Genomic DNA, 18,095 nt, shown 5'->3' on the forward strand with positions numbered 1-18,095 from the left:
CTTCTCATCCACTGTAATCCCCAGGTCCTTTCTTGCAGATCTGCTGCCTAGCCAGTTGGTCCCCAGCCTGTAGAAACGCATGGTATTCTTCCATCCTAAGTGCAGGACTCTGCACTTGTGCTTGTTGAACCTCATCAGATTTCTTTTGGCCCACTCCTCTAATTTGTCTAGGTCATTCTGGACCCTATCCCTACCCTCCATCATATCTACCTCTCCCTCCAGCTTAGAGTCATCTGTGAACTTGCTGAAGGTGCAATTCATCCCATCATCCAGATCATTAATAAAGATGTTGAGCAAAACTGGCCCCAGGATTGACCCCTGGGGCACTCCGTTTGGTACCTGCTGCCAACAAGCCATGAAGCAGTTGATCACTACTTGTTGAGCCTGACAATATAGCCAGCTTATAGTCTATTTATCCAATCCATACTTCTTTAACTTGCTGGCAAGAATACTGTGGGAGACGGTATGAAAAGCTTTGGTAAAGTCAAGATATATCACATCCACCGCTTTCCCCAAATCCATAGAGCCAGTAATCTCATCATAGAAGGCAATCAGGTTGGTCAGGCATGACTTGCCCTTGGTGAATCCATGTTGACTCTTCCTGATCACCTTCCTCTCCTCCAAGTGATTCAAAATGGATTTCTTGGGGACCTACTCCATGATTTTGCAGGGGAAGTGAAGTGAAGGTGACCATTCTGTAGTTCCCTGAGTTCTCTTTCTTCCCTTTTGTAAACATAGGCACTATATTTGCCTTTTTCCAAGCATGTGGGATCTCCCCTGATCGCCATGAATGTTCAAAGATAATGGCCAGTGGCTCTGCAATCACATCAGCCAACTCCCTCAGCACCCTTGGATGCATTAGATCTGGAACCATGGACATGTGCATGTCCAACTTTTCCAAATAGTCCTTAACCGGTTCTTTAACTACTGAGGGCTGCTCACCTCCTCCCCACACTGTGTTGACCAGTGCAGCAGTCTGGGAGCTGACCTTGTGTTTGAAGACCGAGACAAAAAAGGCATTAAGTACTTCAGCTTTTTCCACATCATGTGTCACTAGGTTGCTGCCCCCATTCAGTAAGGGTCCCACACTTTCCCTGACCTTCTTCTTGTTGCTAACATACTGTATCTATAGAAACCTGTTGAAATCGTGACCTTATACTCTTTTGTGTGTGTGTGTGTGTGTGTAATGGCACACTAGCTTCTGCTATAGTTAAAGTTGTCCCAGTATTTCTATTCTAAGATTCTTCTATCAGGGAAGGGTTAGGCATTTTCTGAAGGACAAAAAGCCTTCCTCAAAGTAGTTCATATTACTGGGAAAAGATTAGATGAAAGTGAGTTAATTCTATGCTTCTGTAATTCCCTGTGTGTGGGATTTGTTCCACCTCCCTTCCTGAAGAGAGCAGCTTGCAGGAATTTCTAAAACATAAATAATTTCCCTACCATAGCATACAGGAATAAATTAGTATCCCTTTAAATATTTGGCGCTCACTGTGTTGTATATTCTGTCAGAAAATTCTCAACATGCTTTATTAGTAAGCATGGTTGTTTGGGACCCTACTGTGCTCAGATGGTGTCTTCAGATTATTTTTGCACATAAAGAGCAAAAGATAATACTTACACAGGGATTGATATGGATTCAGAAGAGAATCTTTTGCTCAGCCATCAGAGTTTTGCTTTTAATGGGAGGAGCAGTCTCCACAACTTCACAGTATTTTTGCATGCTGGGAGATAACCTCAGGACATGTAAAACTTCTTCCTCATTTGGCTGGCAGCTCCATTTCAGAGCTCAGCTATGGAAAGCCGCCTTAGGATACAAGAATTGCTTCCCTACTAAGATGCTGAAGGAAACTTAACGAGCATTCTGTAACTTTCAATATAACTTTCATGAGCCAAATTGCCATATATGATGATAGGGCAGGGTTGATATCACAACTCTGCTGTAGGAAAGTGCACATGCAATGTCAGATTAAACAAATAAATAAACCGTCCTCTCTTGAATGAGGTGAAGGCTCTATTGTGTCTGATCCTTGGATGCTTGTACAGTTTAAAGGGCCAGCAGCAGTAGAGGTGTATTTCAGGTGGATACTGACCCTTTTCTTGTCCATATTTCAATGTTTCTCAAACCTGGATGAATGTTTATATCTGAAACTACCAATTTCCTATTATTTGTATTTCTTTCCATGGTACCTCTTACATCCCTTATCCAGTGTGGCAGACCACCACTTAGCCTTTTTGTAGCATTTACATGTTCAAAGCACAGATCCCAGTCACTTTACTTACAACTCTGAGTGCTGAGTTCTGGGCTTTCAAGTTAGGCACCTATAAAATAAGGAATACAATCTGTGAAAAGTTTAGTTTAAGACCAGATTTTAAAGGTATTTAGACATTGCTCCATTCAGTGTCGCAAAGCCTTAAGTAGTTTAGACAGATAAGTAATTTAGACAGATAAGTCCTATTCTCAGACCCAATGTAGGCATTGATTTCAATGAGAGCTGATTTTCTTAAGTATTTTTGAAAATCCCACTAGTTGCATATTTGCATATGTAGGTGCCTAAATACTTTTGAAAATCTGGCCCTGAAGCTTGGAATGCCGAGCAGAACTCTGGAAGAAGCAGGGACAGAATCTAATTCTCCAGGATGGTCAACGTTCCTCTTCCTGCAATCCCTTGCCTCATTCACACCTTCCAACCTCTGCAAAAAATAAGGTGCTGTTCTACAGACAACCGTGATTCATGCCTTTTGTTACATCCTACCAGTGCACTGAATGAAGCAGGGGTCCTGTGGGAAAAAAGGTGTCTGGTTTTTGACTGGAATGCCTGGTTGAAAAGGGAACCTGGCGGCTCCAGTCAGAACCGCTGACTGGGCCATTAAAAGTCCGGTCAGCAGTGCAGCAGGGCTAAGGCAGGCTACCATGTGGCTCCCAGAAGTAGTGGCATGTCGCCCCTCCGAGTCCTACACATATAGTCAGTCGGGGGCTCCGCGCGCTGCCCCCTAGCTCCAGGTGACAGCTCCACAGCTTCCATTGGCCAAGAACCATGCCTAATGGGAGTTGCAGGGGTGGCGCCTATGGACAGAGCAGTGTGCAGAGCCACCTGGCTGTGCCTCCACGTAGGAGCCAGAGAGAGGACATGCCACTGCTTCCGGCAGCTGCTTGAGATAAGCACTTCCTGGAGCCTGCACTCCCTCCCATGCTCCAACACTCTTCCTCAGCCCTGATCCCCCTCCTGCCCTATAAACCCCTCATCCCCAGTCAGAAGTCCCCTCCTGAACCCCAAATCCCTCAACCCCAGCCCCACCCCAGAGCCTGCATCCCCAGCCAGAGCCCTCACCCCCTCTCACATCCCAACCCTCTGCCCCAGCCCGAAGCCCCCTCCTGCACTCTGAACCCCTCAGCCCCAACCTGGAACCCATCCTGAACCCCAAACCCCTCATCCCCGGCCCCATCCAGAGCCTGCATCCCCAGCTACAGCCCCCTCCTGAGCCCAGTGAAAATGAGCAAGTGAGTGACAGTGGGGAGAGTGAGCAACAGAGGGAGGGGGAATAGAGTGAGCAGGCATGGTGTTTCAGAGAAGGGGTGGGGTTTCTGAGAAAGGGTGTGGTCTCAGAGAAGGGGCAGGGCAAAGGTGTTCGGTTTTGTGGGAGCAGAAAGTTGACAACCTTAATCATATTATAATGCATATGCACAAGAGGTTGAACTATGGTTGCATAGGTATTCTTAATTCTGGCATCACCTAACTTTCGAGTGCTTCACTTTGCAACCTTAACATATTAAATATGTTGTTTGTATAATTACTAGGTTTCTGAAAAAGCAAACTGCAGAAAGAGGAATTCCTTGATGTGGAATCCTACTGACTACCACAGGGTTCATCATCAGGATTAGAACCTTTAGATTCCATCCATTCTGCAACTTGAGTTTACAGAATAACTGCAAAGATAGCAGTAGTAGGTTGTTATTCTTCAGGTGGACCTGAACTAAACCAGGATAGGCCACACACTTTCACGGATATTTTCTGACATCTGAGGAATGGTGAGACTCAGAAATCTTTTCCATTCTCTTGTTCTGCCCTAGCTTGACTCCTTCTTCCTGTGTACCCTCCAGCCTGTTCCTGTACCAGTGGTGTCTCTATTTCCCCCACACAGCCACTTATTCTAGTTTTCTCCGACCCTCACTGTGCCCTTTGTTGAAGTCTCAGTCTCATTAGGATTTAGTTGACAAACTCTGAGCACAACTATACTGAGCATGTGCAAACTGAGATTTTTGCAGATGATATAACACCTCTGGATTAAAAAAACATTTTTGTAAACTTTCTGGTAATTAAAATAAAATTATTTTTCTTAACACTTTTTTCCCAATTAAAATTAATTTCCAAATTAAACAAAATATAGCAGCCTTCGAATAGAAGTTTCCATAATATAATTGCTTCTTTTATCTTGGAATAGAACAACCTTTTAAAATATAAAAGTCAGAATATTATCCCTGATTATCAAATTGTTTAATTAATGTAACCTTTTCAGAATGACAATATAATATATAACTTTGACCTTATTTATTAGCCTTCAGTGAATTATTCCTACCCTCCCGCACTATGCTGAAGCTTGCAATTTCTACATTATCTCAGAAATAGAAGGCAGTATGATAAAGCTATTGCCATCTTTCACTGTTAAAGTCATTCTTATCAAAATTAATATGTCAAGGAAGCAGGCTTTATTTAAAAACTGGTCATGGATTACGCACAGTATAACTGACCACTTCACAACACAATAAACCCAAATTGGTTTTAGTTTAACTAACATTTTTGTACTTTTAGTAAATCCAATAAAAATTACATTATTTTAAAGAATGCCTGACAGCCTTGTGAAAATTTCAGGCAAAAATTTTCACTAGGTTATTATGGGTACCAGTTGGCAATTGGTTTTTGAAATAAAGCAATAAGTCTATTGTGCTACTGATTCCTGGAGATACTCGTTTTACAGCAGAAATCAAAAGAGACTGGTAGAAATAAAGCAACCAATGCTCCCCTTCCAGGAAACCTATGCCACGATCCTGCATTTGCAATCTCATGGTTATATCCACATGAAGCCCTGTTAACTTTAATGAAGATCTGCCTAGATCAGTGTTTCTCAAACTGGGGTCGCCACTTATGTAGGGAAAGTCCCTGGTGGGCCAGGCCAATGGGGGCTGCTGGAAGCGTGGCCAGTATGTCCTTCGGCCTGCGACGCTTCCAGCAGCTCCCATTGGCCTGGAGCAGCGAACCGCGGCCAGTGGGAGCCGCGATCGGCCTGACCTGAGGACAGGGCAGGTAAACAACCCAGCCTGGCCTGCCAGGGGCTTTCCCTACACAAGCAGCGACCCAAGTTTGAGAAACACCGATCTAGTCCATTCCTAGTGTGATAACAGTGACTGCAGGGTTTCTTTGTTTGTTTCTGCTTTGGTTATATCTATTTTCATTATGCTATGAATTTCACTGAGAAGCGTACAATGAAAATACTGGAGTGGAAAATATTTTGACTTTTTGCACTCCAACTAATCAAAATAAAAGGGGACAACAATCATTCATTTATCTGAAAGAGAGCACCAGGGATTATTCATCAGAAACTCCCCAGAACTTGAAGAAATTCCTTCTCGACCTCCAGTACACACATACTATGATACAGCCTGGCCAGAGGGCAGCAGGAGAGCATTAGAAGGGAGCTTTATTCCCTGTAAAGGGAAGAAAGTTTGCTATAGATTAACTAGAGCACCTGATGCCAATTAGAGCACCTGAAGCCAATTAGAACACCTGCAGTCAGTCACATGATAAAAACCCCTGCTTCAGTTAGACAGTTTGGGAGCTGGAGCAGAAAGGATTGGTGTTGGAGCAGAGGACAGTTTGGATAAGTGCTGCGGTGGGCTAAGGAGTCCTAGACCCTAGGTAAGGGGCATCTGGCTTGTGTAGAGGGAGGGCAGGAAGTCCCCCCACAAGCTGAAGGGCAGGAGAGGGAAGTAGCTCAGGGGAAGGAACTGTCAGTTCAAGTGGTTTACCACTATCCTCAGGGCGCTTGGGCTGGGAGCTGGAGTAGAGGACTGGCCCAGGTCCCTCCTTCTCCACTCTCCTCCTCTAGGACACTAGTGGGGCAATTATTATTCCAATTTGGGGGCAAGAAATGGTGCCCTGAACTCCCCCAAAGAAGAGAGAGCGCAAGACCCATCATAATAATGCTGGCAATTTGCCACAATACATACACACACACACACACATACACATTCATTACATAATATTCCTTCTTAATGTAAAGGCCTTTGGTAGGGAGTGATAAGACACTTATCAATGAAACTCCCTAAGGATGAGGATTTAATCAAGGAAAGTCTCCACCAGAAATTGAGGGCAGCAATGGAAAGCTCATTAGAGAGTAATCACTCTTAGCAAACTCGTGCAAAGTTATATATTGGATAATTAAAGCATTTTACAAAGTGGTGAGGAACCTGTTAAAACAGAAGTACCAAAGTATACTATATCAAATATAAGCCTAGGTATTTGTCATATGGAACATAGATTCATATATTTTAAGACAAGAAGGAACCATTGTGATCACCTCATCTGACCTCCTGCACAATCCAGGCCAAAGAACCTCACCCAATAATCTCTGCATTAAGCCCATGACTTCTATTTGAGCTATAGGACATCTTTCAGAGAGACATACAGTCTTGATTTAAAGACTTACAGTGACAGAGAATCCATCATACCCCATGTTAAGTTGTTTCAGTAGTTAATTATCTTCACTATTAAAAATGTGTGCACTTTTTCTAGCCTGAGTATATTTTTTTTAAGTTAGGACAGCAGAATTCGACACAGAATTCCAGTACTCTCACCAATGACATACATAGCGGTACTACCATCACCTTCTTCCAACTTGATATTCTCCTGCTTACACATTTGAGGACTATATTTGTGGTTTTAGTGACAGTGTTGCAGGGGGATCTCATGTTCAACTGATTATCTGCTATAACCCCTAAACTGTTTTTAGAGTCACAATATTCCAGGATAGAGCCCCAATTGTGTTAGTGTGATCTACATTATTTTTTTCTAGACATTTGTCCTGGCATTTGTTAAAACACATTTTGTTCAAATAAGTATAGCTGCCTAGAGGATGACAACTGCATTTTGCAGCAACTTTTGAAGTTTCTAAATTTGTTGAACAAAAAAAGCATTTTGAACATTTAAATTAAAACAGAATTTTAGTAAGGCATGTGTCAAGGTATTTTTCCCGCAGTTTGAAGTTTAGCATCCTAGAAGTGGGGACCTGCATGTGCCCTCTAAGCTTAATTCCTAGCTTAGATCTGATAGCGCTGCCACCAGTCAAAAATATAGTGTTTTGGCACACTTCCTGTTCCCTCAAAATCTTCCCTGGGGAATCAAGACCCAAACACCCCTTGGGTCTTAAAACAAAGAGAAATAAACCATTCCCCCTCCTTTTCCCCTCCTTGGGCTACCCTGAGAGACTACACTGATCCAAACTCCTTGGATCTTAAAACAGAGAGGAATTAACCTTCCCCCACTTCCTTTCCCCCCACCAATCCCTGGTGAGTTCAGACCCAATCCCCTTGGGTCTTAAACAAGGGGAAAAAAATCAATCAGGTTCTTACATAAGAAAGGTTTTAGTTTTTACTTTTTCTTTCTTTAATTATCTCTATAAAATAAAGATGGAAAATGTTTACAGGGTATTCAGCTCATATAGGCTAGAGGGACTTCCTCTCCCTTAGCCTGAGATTAAAAGTTACAGCAAACGGAGGTAAAACTCCTTACAGCAAAATACACATTCACAAGTCAAGAAAACAAACATAAGACTAATCTGCCTTTTCTAGCTAGTACTTACTATTTTGAACATGAGAGACTGTTTCAGAAAGATTGGAGAAAGACCTGGTTGCACATCTGGCCCCTCTTAGCCCCAAGAGCGACCAAAGAACAAAACAAACAGCACAAACAAAGACTTCCCTCCACCAAGATTTGAAAGTATCTTGTCCCCCCATTGGTCCTCTGGTCAGGTGTCAGACAGGTTCACTGAGTTTCTTAACCTTTTACAGACATTAACCCTTAACTATCTGTTTATGACAGCATGTGTAGGGTCTGCTAGTTTGGTTATTGGCCTGAGATGTCAAAACTCCAGGTTCAAGTCCCTGCTTTGCCTGACTCAGAGGAATTTTTCATCACAGATCATTCCAAATCAGATAAACCAGGGGCTTGAATGTGGATCTTCACATCCCAGGTCAGCATGCCAACCATCTAGGTACAGATTATTTCACTGTCTTAAAAACCTTCCTGATGAAAGTTTTGTGGAAATTGATATGTTTCCATGAAACATTTCAGATTCAGCAAAAGTGTTCTAATCAGATCTACAAATGAGACCACCTTCCTAAGTGATCCATGTTGGCCCGTAAAAGTGACCTCTCCTCATCACTATTTATCACTCCATCAGGTTTTATGTCATGTGCAAATTTTACCACTATGTTTTTTGTTTCTTTGTTTCTTTGTTATCTAGATCGCTGACAAAGATATTTAATAGCTTTGGGCCAAGATCAGGACCTCACTAGAAACACTCAACTGGATGACAATTCCCATTCACAGATACTTTTTGTGACGTATCAGATACCAGTTTTTAATCCATTTAATATCAGCTCCATCGTTTTATATAGTGTCAATTTATTTATCAGAATGTCAGACTGAATCAAATGCCTTAAAGAAGTCTGAGTATATTATGTCAACAAAAAGTTACCTTTATCAAATTAAGTTGTGATCTCATCATAGAACAATATCAAATTTGTCTCACAACACCTATTTTCCATAAAACCATTCAAAATTATATCAATTATTACTATTTGTTCTTTAAGGATTGTGTCCCATGTCAGCTGTTCCATGATTAGTCTGGGACTGGTGTTAAACTAACCAGTTTATAGTTTACTTGGGTCATCCCGTTTACCCTGTGAAATTTTGGCATGATTTTGGCTTTTTTCTTCCTACTCAATTTTTCTCTGGATTGTTTACAGCTTTAGGAATGGGCCTCTTTAAAGCAACAAATTACTGACTGCCTTTATATTCTGTTTGCACATAAATTAAATTAAGTCATAATTCCCTGCATCTGGGAAGCCATATATTCTTAGGCCTGTGATCAATTTATCTTTATCTACCATAATGAGGTCTAATATAGTATTACCCTGAGATAGATGCAATACACTTTGTGCTAGGAAGTTATCTGTATTTTTAGGAGCTCCAATTATGTTAACTGGTGGTAGTATGAGACCTTCATCATATGTCCCTGAGATTGAAATCTACATAAGGTATTTCTCATATTAAAACAAAATAGCTAAGAACAAAGGTCAAATCATGCTTGCTTTACTTCTGTCAGCAGTGGATCCATTTGTAAAAGTAAAATTAATAGACATGCAAACTGACAGAAATTAAATATTTTTGTTTTCATTTTCTGCCTTTGAACTTCATTTAGTAAATGTAGCTAATTGATAACTTCTGTGATACCATTAACTTCAGTGGGAGCAATTTAAGACTCCCATTAACTTTATTAGGTGCAGCATTGGACCCTTGAAGTGCAGATATCTTCAAAAGACTTTGACCAAATGCTCCATGAAGCAGTTCTGAAGAAATGATGATTCTCAGTCAGTATAAGTATAATGTACCAATACAAATAAATAAATGAAAAAGATCAATAGTTTCTTCTGGAAATGTGCGGTCCTGTCATATGATGGTACATTATTTGTTGTAGTTATGACATAATTTATTCCAATATAGAAATATTTTGGAAAATTATTCTCCTAATTATACTTTGCAATTGGTGACAGTTTTCCAAATATGAAGTGGAATTTGTATAACAGAAACTAGATTGAGACTTTATGACTAACCACCTATGTAATGTTCAGCATTCACCGTGCATAAATACATCTTTCCCTTACTTCAAGAGGAAAGTAAGTTACTGAATCCTTTTGTAGGGTGTGGTTTACTTCCTCCTCAGGGTCAGCAGTGCTGTCCGACTTCCCATCTTATACCAACAGAGGGGAATAGCAATGTTCAGAGCCCCACCCCACTCCTAAATTCTTTTGGTTATTTCTCTGTGTGGCCACATCAGTCATATTCATAATCTAACACTAAGCATTTAGTTCAGAATTCTATCATTTTCATCTATTGTAAAAGGGGGGAGAACTAAGTTTTAAAAACAGAATTGGCAGAACAATTAGGAGGTACATACAGTAAAGCTGATAACAAATAAATGATTAAATTTATTTTAGAGAAAAAAAGTTGCTTCAACTCATAAATGTATATTAAATACTTAAAGAAAGATTATCATAGTATTTCTTACCTCTGCAGATAGGAACTGGGAAATCCCACGATGCTGTGTTCACTGAGTTAGCTATGCAGGTAAGCTGGGGGTGGCCATCCAAAATGTATCCAGTTACACAGCTGTAGCGGATTTTATCACCAACATCAAATTTCGTACCAGACAGGATACCCTTTGGTGGAACTCCTGGATTGCCACAAGAACTACTCTGTAACTCTGTAAGGGAGAAAAATATGTATTTATTTATCATATTTATATAAATCACTGTCTATACCATGTTTACAATTTGTAAAAGTAAATTGTGACCATTTACGGGCAGGGATGTGTCTTCATGTGTGTTGGTACAGCACTTAACACAATAATTCCCTTGTGCTGATTTGGCCCTTTGAGTGTATGGTATATTGAGAACGGTGTTGGAATTTCAAGCTATGTAAGGGATATATAGCACAGATATGCCTTGGATGATTAATAACTACTGATTCCTTCTGGCCCTAAAAAATTAGAAAAGCCATCGACCTCTGTTTATCCTAAAATAGGATCCACCTAAGAAATAAAGAAAATAACATTGGTTCATATCACGTGAGACACTTTCTTTAATAACATTGATTCATATCAGGTGAGACCCACAGATCAGCCAAAGTTGGGAGTTCCTCTCCCCAAGAATAGAAACTAAAATGGTTAAACGAGAGTACTGTTAATCACCTAGGCAAGAATCTTTAATAATTTCCATAGGGATAAAACCTCTTTCTCCCTCCCAACTTATCTAAAAAGAAATCTAAGTTACCAAGAGTGACATATTGCGTTCCTATGCAAAGTGGCTCATTGCACATTGAGTGGTTTAAAAGATGGGTGGGGAAGCTTCAAATTAAGCAAATTAGATAAGATTGGCTGTAAGATGGAAAATCAAATTGAGTAAACAGTTACCCCAAGAAATCCAAGACATGTTTTCACCGCAAATTATAAACTATACATTGTTTTTGTTGTAAATCAAATATATCACGGATAATCTGTCTTTCACCCCAAATTAATAGCTGCATATTTGCTTGCCTCGTGAGTCAGACCTACATCATTCTATAAATAATGTGAAATGCTTATGTATGATCAAAGACTATCTGGAGTATGTCCTTCAAAATTAGAAGACTATAAGGGATTTTGTTGGTTTTCATTGTAAATAGTTGTTGACTCTAAAAGTAATAGAAATTATCTGGCACAATGACAAAGGCATGTTGGAAGATATAAAACAGAGCATAACCGAAATATTAAGAGAAATTGCTTAAAAGCGGGGATCCCAATTAAGAGTGGGTGCTATTAATGAAACAGTCTTTGAAATGAATCAAACTTAAAAAGCCTCTGATGAGAAAAGGATCACATAAATTTGTTATATACCAGTGTTCTGTACTGAATACCAGTGGAAGCAGCAGAGAACCTAAGAACTAAAAATCTGAGCATCCACTTGGCATTTAAATAACCTATTTTATAACTTAACTCCATGATAAGTCCAAGCAGAGTAGCCTAAAATGGACTGAAAACAGCTTGAAGCAATTGCTTTTAATATGCTAAACTTTTCTTTTTTGAACCAATCCAATCAAAGGGTAGTAACCATACTCAGTGCCTTAAAGACAAGCACATCCTTTGAGATGTCATACATATGTCAGAAATTAAGAATTTATGATCAAAAGTCAATGTAATAAGTCTTGATAATTTGCATTGTTCCTTTGCTCCTTGATAGAACTGATGAACCTCAACTTTAGTCTGTGAGAATTGCTTACAAGATTACTGTGGTTGTTCATACCCAGAACATTGGTTGTGTCTACACTTGAGTGGTGAGCTTTAGATTGTATACTAAAGTGGTGCTGGGTGAATTAAAAAATTGTTGGTTGGTTAAGAATAAGAAAGTGTCCCTATGGGAAAAATACCATTCAAGTTAAAAGCTGACATGATAAAAACCCAATGTTAAAACTAGTAAGCTAATGCTCCCAGGATTCAAAAAAGTTACACTACTAACACTTATTCAAATGTTAAAACTAGTTTGTTTTATTTCAGATTTAAAAATCTGAATTTAAAAAAAAATCTAAAAAAAAATGAAAATTCCACTGTGGCAAATTCATAAATTGGCCCTCTTTCATACTTTCAACTATCACTTTAAGAACTTGTCCAGTTTCCACACTAAGTGCTCTGTAGGGAAGCATACAAGCTGGGCCTAGCCGCAATCAGTCAGACAGCCTTGAGTAAGGTTGAGTTGTGCCTCTCTGTTTTAGAAAGCAGCCTGCTTTGTCTCCTTCTGTTTTGGAGTGCTTGTATGTTACCATTTTGAATTCTAAGGAATGTTCCTTCCAGCAAGAGCATTTTTTGGTTTTATCAAATGTTTCTGTTTGTTTTCTGTGAGCATAACAAAGCACTTTGGTAATATGTCTATACACACAAAATATTATGGCATCAGAAATATACAAATGATCATAAATATTAGACATTTCTTGAGCTCCAGCTAGAGCAGTCATCCAGCAACTACTTCTTTCCAATAGAGGAAAAAACAGATTACAAAGGAAGGTTCAGTACGGAAATTTGATATATTAGTGACTATGAACTACCTGAATACAACATAGTTAGCAATAATACAAAGATATATAAGCACATGAGCTTTGAAAGAAGCAAATGTGGAAGTATTAATAAAAAGGAGTGAATAATGCATGCTGGAATTATATATTTACAATCCATGAGCATGAAAACATAGTGCATCATAAAAAAAAGACAATAATTAAAATACAACAGACTAAAATTCCTCAAGAGATTAAAAAAAGCAGGCAGCAGGCAATAGGTTTTCCACAGAGATTGCTCAAGAAACTCATAATAAAAAGTGACTTGTACTGGAAATGAACAAGGGAGGGGAACCAAATAATAATACACAGAATCACTTAATGACTACTAGGATAAAGATTAAGGCAGCAGAAGAGTAGCATGAAATAATAAAAACTAAATGGAATAAGAGGAATCAGAAGGAGTTTTGCAAATATAGAAAAATAAGAAATATCAGCGAGAAAGGATTAATAAAGGAGAGAAATATAAAACAAATGTCCCAGGAACGGTTAACCCATTGAACTGCTTTTACAATCTGTCTTTAATGAGAAGAATATGGAACAGAATGATGGGCAATTGTAAGAAGTGAACATCTTGACACTTGTTGTTAATAAAAAAATCATATGAAAACACATGGAAAAATGATAATGCATCAACCAGCAGGTCTGAATGATATGGTGGGAAGTAGTGTGAGAATTCATTAATACATTAATTCATTGTCAATTATTTTGTAAAATTTCTGGTGAAAGGGAGAGGAACAAGAGAACTGGATGTTATGAGCCAGAAAGTCAGCAAGCATAAAATCAACATCAATGAATCGATGCGAAATTACACTAGTTGAAAATCTGAATCATAGTATTTTCACTATAATAAACAACTCAAACCAAAGAACCTTATCCATAACCAGCATCACCTTGCCCTGACCCCCAAAAAGTGGAAAAAAACAAGCAGTTGTAGCAACTGCCATCCAGTAAATCTGTAATATTAAGTTATATTCTCAGCACTATATGATCGGAAAATTACTGACAGATTAGTGGGGAGTTCCGAGAAGATCAACAAAAGTGATCAGAGACCTAAAGTAATTGATTTAAGAACAAAGATGAAAAGAACTAAATGCATGTAACCTGCCTAAGCAATATATACAAGGGAACAAGACAAGAGTCTGCATATAGGAGTAGAGTGTTAACACCAAGGATGGAGAGGAATGATTAAGTATGGAGCAGAGAAGTATAACTAATAATTGGATTCAATTAAGAAAAGGAGAGTGTGAGCTGCATATAAGTGGGAAATGTATTGACAGTAAGATCTAGTAGATTATGGAATTGTCATCCCCAGGCAGTGGTGGATATGTCATCCTACTGGACTTTTACAAATACGCTGAGGTAATATTAAAATATTTACTGTAAGGGAATAATACTGCATTGGCAGGATGGTGTGCTGGATGACATAATGGCTCTTTTCCATCCCCAAATATTATGGGTGAGATCCTATGCTACACCACACAACTCACAATCCAGTAGCAAGGGGGGCTAAGGAGGCTTCTTTGTGCCCTCTTGAGCCTGGCCAGCTCTGAAGCCCCTTGTGTAACAGCCCAGGGGCCTGTCTGAGTTATGGGAGCCTCCTATCCTATGGGCCACATTGCCGTTCACAATCTCCACAATGCTATGGCCCCACCCTAACAAGACTCTTCTATCCCATCCTCTTGTCAAGGTTCGTGAAAGTGTCCTCAGAAGATAGTCTAAGAGTTGTCTTCTGCAATTCCTTCTCTGGGGGACTCCTCTCACAGCTGGAACAGGGGTTTTAGGCCCCTTTTTTCTCATTGCAGCCATTTTTTGTAATGTAAAGAGGTCAGAGCAGGGTAGGAAATCTCATCCTATGATTCTAATACTTCCTTTGGATGTTATTTCAATTAATATGCAACCATATAGAGGTCTCCTGGACATAGGGTCACTGTTCATACTGTGTTCAGTTTGGATTTACCCAACAATCTGAAGACTTTTGGAAATCTGGATTATAATGCTCCCTGAAAGCAGCGGTGCTGAAACAATTTTTATAGCAGGGGTGCTGATGATGGAAACCATGGAAATCATGTATTTGGTGTTTGTTATCATTACTACAAGCCAGAAGGTATGGTAGCACCCTCAGCACAACTGCCTGAAAGGATCTGCAAATAACAGAGTAAGGGCAAGGCATAGGGAAGCCCTTACCCTTTAAAAGGAAAAGTGAAATATTAGAGCTATACCCACAATAATCGCTGCTTATAATGATGCCCTTCATCCTGAATACCGTTCACCTAGGATTGCTGTCAGAATAGAATGTGCTCTCACAAACTATTATTATATTTTAATGACTTAATTTAAAAAAAATTATCTTTCCTGTAAGTAGTCAGTTTTCCAGTTGCATTATTACATGGCACTACTAAAAAATTACCTGGCCTTCTCCATTTCATTTTTAATACTGAGAAAATGGCTAATGATAAATCAAGTTTTCTTCCCCCTACGCTTCAAACAATTTTGTACTAACAATGGATAATAATGCAATTGTGAAATTGCTAATAAATTTGTCACTTCTTTGAGTTTGTTTTTATTTGGAACAAATAAAAATGCATGGTAATTTAAGTGTAATTCATCTGGGAAGTGCATTAGTTTCATCTTTTTCTGCAGGCAGCATTTATTTTAATATTTATAATATGTGCCTAATACCAAACCTCTGAGTGGATGTAATTAGCCACCAACCCACCCAACTCTTCTCCCTGTAAAACGCTAAGAAAGATGATCAACAAACATAGCTGTTTCAGACAATCAGAAAAGCAAATTTCAGAGCTGAGGGTGTCTCAGTGGCAATGCAGTGCTACATTTAAATCCAGGGACTGCTGGCTTCAGTTCCTCATCTGATAGGAACATAGAAACTGCCATACAGGAAAACACCTGAGGTCCACCTAATCCATTTTCCTGTCTCTGACTGCAGCCAGCACTAAGTGTTTCAGAGGAAGGTGCAAGAATCCTGTAGTAAACCAATCTGCCTTCTGTAAACAGATCTGCTTCCCATATTGCTCCTGATCATAGGTGCTGGGACTAGTGGTGCTGGAGGTGCTGTCACACCCCCTGGCTTGAAGTGGTTTCCGTCATATACAGGGTTTACAGTTTGGTTCAATCGCTCTCAGCACCCCCACTATACAAATTGTTCCAGCACCCCCGCTTCTAATCCCTTATAGACATTGTTTTAAAACCTGAAACCCTAATTTACTATCCCTGACCAAATGTTTGTGAGCTAATTATTACAGTTCTGAATACTTTTATCCATATAAATTTCCAGTCCTTTTTTGAAACTTACTAAATTCTTGGCTTAATGGTCCATATTCTAATTACATGTAGTGTGGGAATGTATTTCCTTTTACCAGTTTTTAAATTGCCATATTTTAGTTTCATTGAATGTCCCCTTGTTCTTGTGTTATGAGAGAGGAAGAACAGAAGCTCCTGTTGATAGATATTGCAACCGCATGTAAAAGGGAATTGTATTCTATTCCATGAGAGGAAGGTTACCACAGCACCTCCGGGAACTAAAAATAATGGGGAATGATGAGGCCAAATGCCCAAGACTGTAACAGCTCCAGAGAAGTACTACCCTTAGAACGGCTTGCACATCCTGGTTCAAGACAGTCCCAGAGCAGAAGCAAGACATAAAGAAAGGACTAGGAATACAAAGGGCAAGTCTGAACTGAGACAGTTGCAACAAATGAACCGATCTTTAGTCCAAGGGAGGACCCAACCCTGTTTAGCTGTTGGAAGGGCTTTAATCTTCCAGGTCCTTATAGGGCTGACGGGTCACTTCTCATATGTTTAGTATGTGTCTAGATCTTTTATTGTTTTATATGTTTTCTCTGTAGGCTTTTGTCTTTAAATAAATGTGCTGTGCTTTGAAAGAACAGTTTGGGTCACTGTTCTATCATTGACATTGTCCTTGGAGAGAAACTAAAGAGCAAGGGCTGGCCGTTTGTCAGATCTCCTTAGAATAATCACAGTGAAGTGCAAGTGGACTCCAACCTAAAACACCCCTGGTCAGAAAGGAGAGGGACTTGGGTCCCTGTCCAGAGAGAGGTGAATGCTAGAGACCTGAGCACAGAGAACACCACGGAACAGGAGTTAAAGGTGCAGTTACCCTGAACATTGTGACACTCCTGATCTATCTTCTTTATACCGTTCATTATTTTCTATACTTTTATCATGTCCTCCTGTATTTTTCTCCATTCTAAGGGAAACAAGGCCAAACTTTTCAATTTGTCGCCATAAGAGATTTTTTTATGCCCTTGATAACTGTTGTCTGCCTTTGAAAGCCCTCTATCTCAACCATCTTGATTCAGTGTTTAAAGTGTGTATGTATGTATGTGTAAGGGGGGGGTTACAGACATGGGAATTTTTTTAAGCTCAAGGGGAATTGCTAAGGGGCATAGAGCTTCTACCAGTGCTGCTACCACATACAGCTCCCAAGGCACCACTCCACTCCCCTATGGATGGGCACCACCAGGCATGCATTGGCCTGTCAGCCCATCTGGGGGAGGGCGGGAGCAAAGTGGAGCTTGGGGAGCAGCTGATGTAGCAGCTCTGGAGGGACCTGGCCATGTGCAGTCTAGAAGCCTGGGAGTGGCCAAAAGAAGCCACAGGGGGCATGGAACCAGCCACCCTGCACTTTCTAGTGACACGCTCAGGGCCAGGGTACAAGTGAGGAGGAAAGGTGATGGGACAGCAGAGGCTGCACCCCTGAAATGGTCCCCAAGGTCTCTTTGCACCCCTCCCAAGAGAACCACAGCCCCTCAACCATCACTTCACCCCAACTTCAAGAAATACCTTCATCCAATTGTCACTTCCCTCTTAATCCCCCAAGAGGCACCCCCAATCTATTGTAATTTCATCCCTAACTCCCAAGGGAGACCCCCAACCCTTTTCACCCTTTACACCCTTTTCCAGATAGACCCCAAATCTCAATGAACATGACTGCACCCCTAGCCTCATATCCCCAGAGAGACCCCAAATCACCAGAGACCCTAAATCCCAGAGAAACCCCAACTCCACTGAATCTCACTTCCTATACCCTCAATCAAACAGTTTCACTGCACCCCAGTCCTCTATTTCCAGAGACCCCAAAATCCCAGAGAGACCCCCAACCCCATTGAATCTCTGCAGCCCTCAGCCTTCAAATCC

General features: G+C 40.2%; 1 protein-coding gene across 4 annotated transcripts in view; it reads right to left on the reverse strand.

Moving 5' to 3' along the window:
• CSMD3 (CUB and Sushi multiple domains 3) overlaps positions 1–18,095 on the reverse strand; it is a 1,198,342-nt gene that overhangs the window by 917,818 nt on the left and 262,429 nt on the right. For all 4 annotated transcript variants that reach the window (XM_050940462.1, XM_050940461.1, XM_050940464.1 and 1 more), the window contains exon 4: positions 10,345–10,539. In XM_050940462.1, the coding sequence (XP_050796419.1) occupies positions 10,345–10,539 (195 nt within the window). The remainder of the gene's footprint in view (positions 1–10,344; positions 10,540–18,095) is intronic.

This window comes from Gopherus flavomarginatus, chromosome 2, assembly GCF_025201925.1.
Source record: "Gopherus flavomarginatus isolate rGopFla2 chromosome 2, rGopFla2.mat.asm, whole genome shotgun sequence".
NCBI lineage: Eukaryota > Metazoa > Chordata > Testudines > Testudinidae > Gopherus > Gopherus flavomarginatus.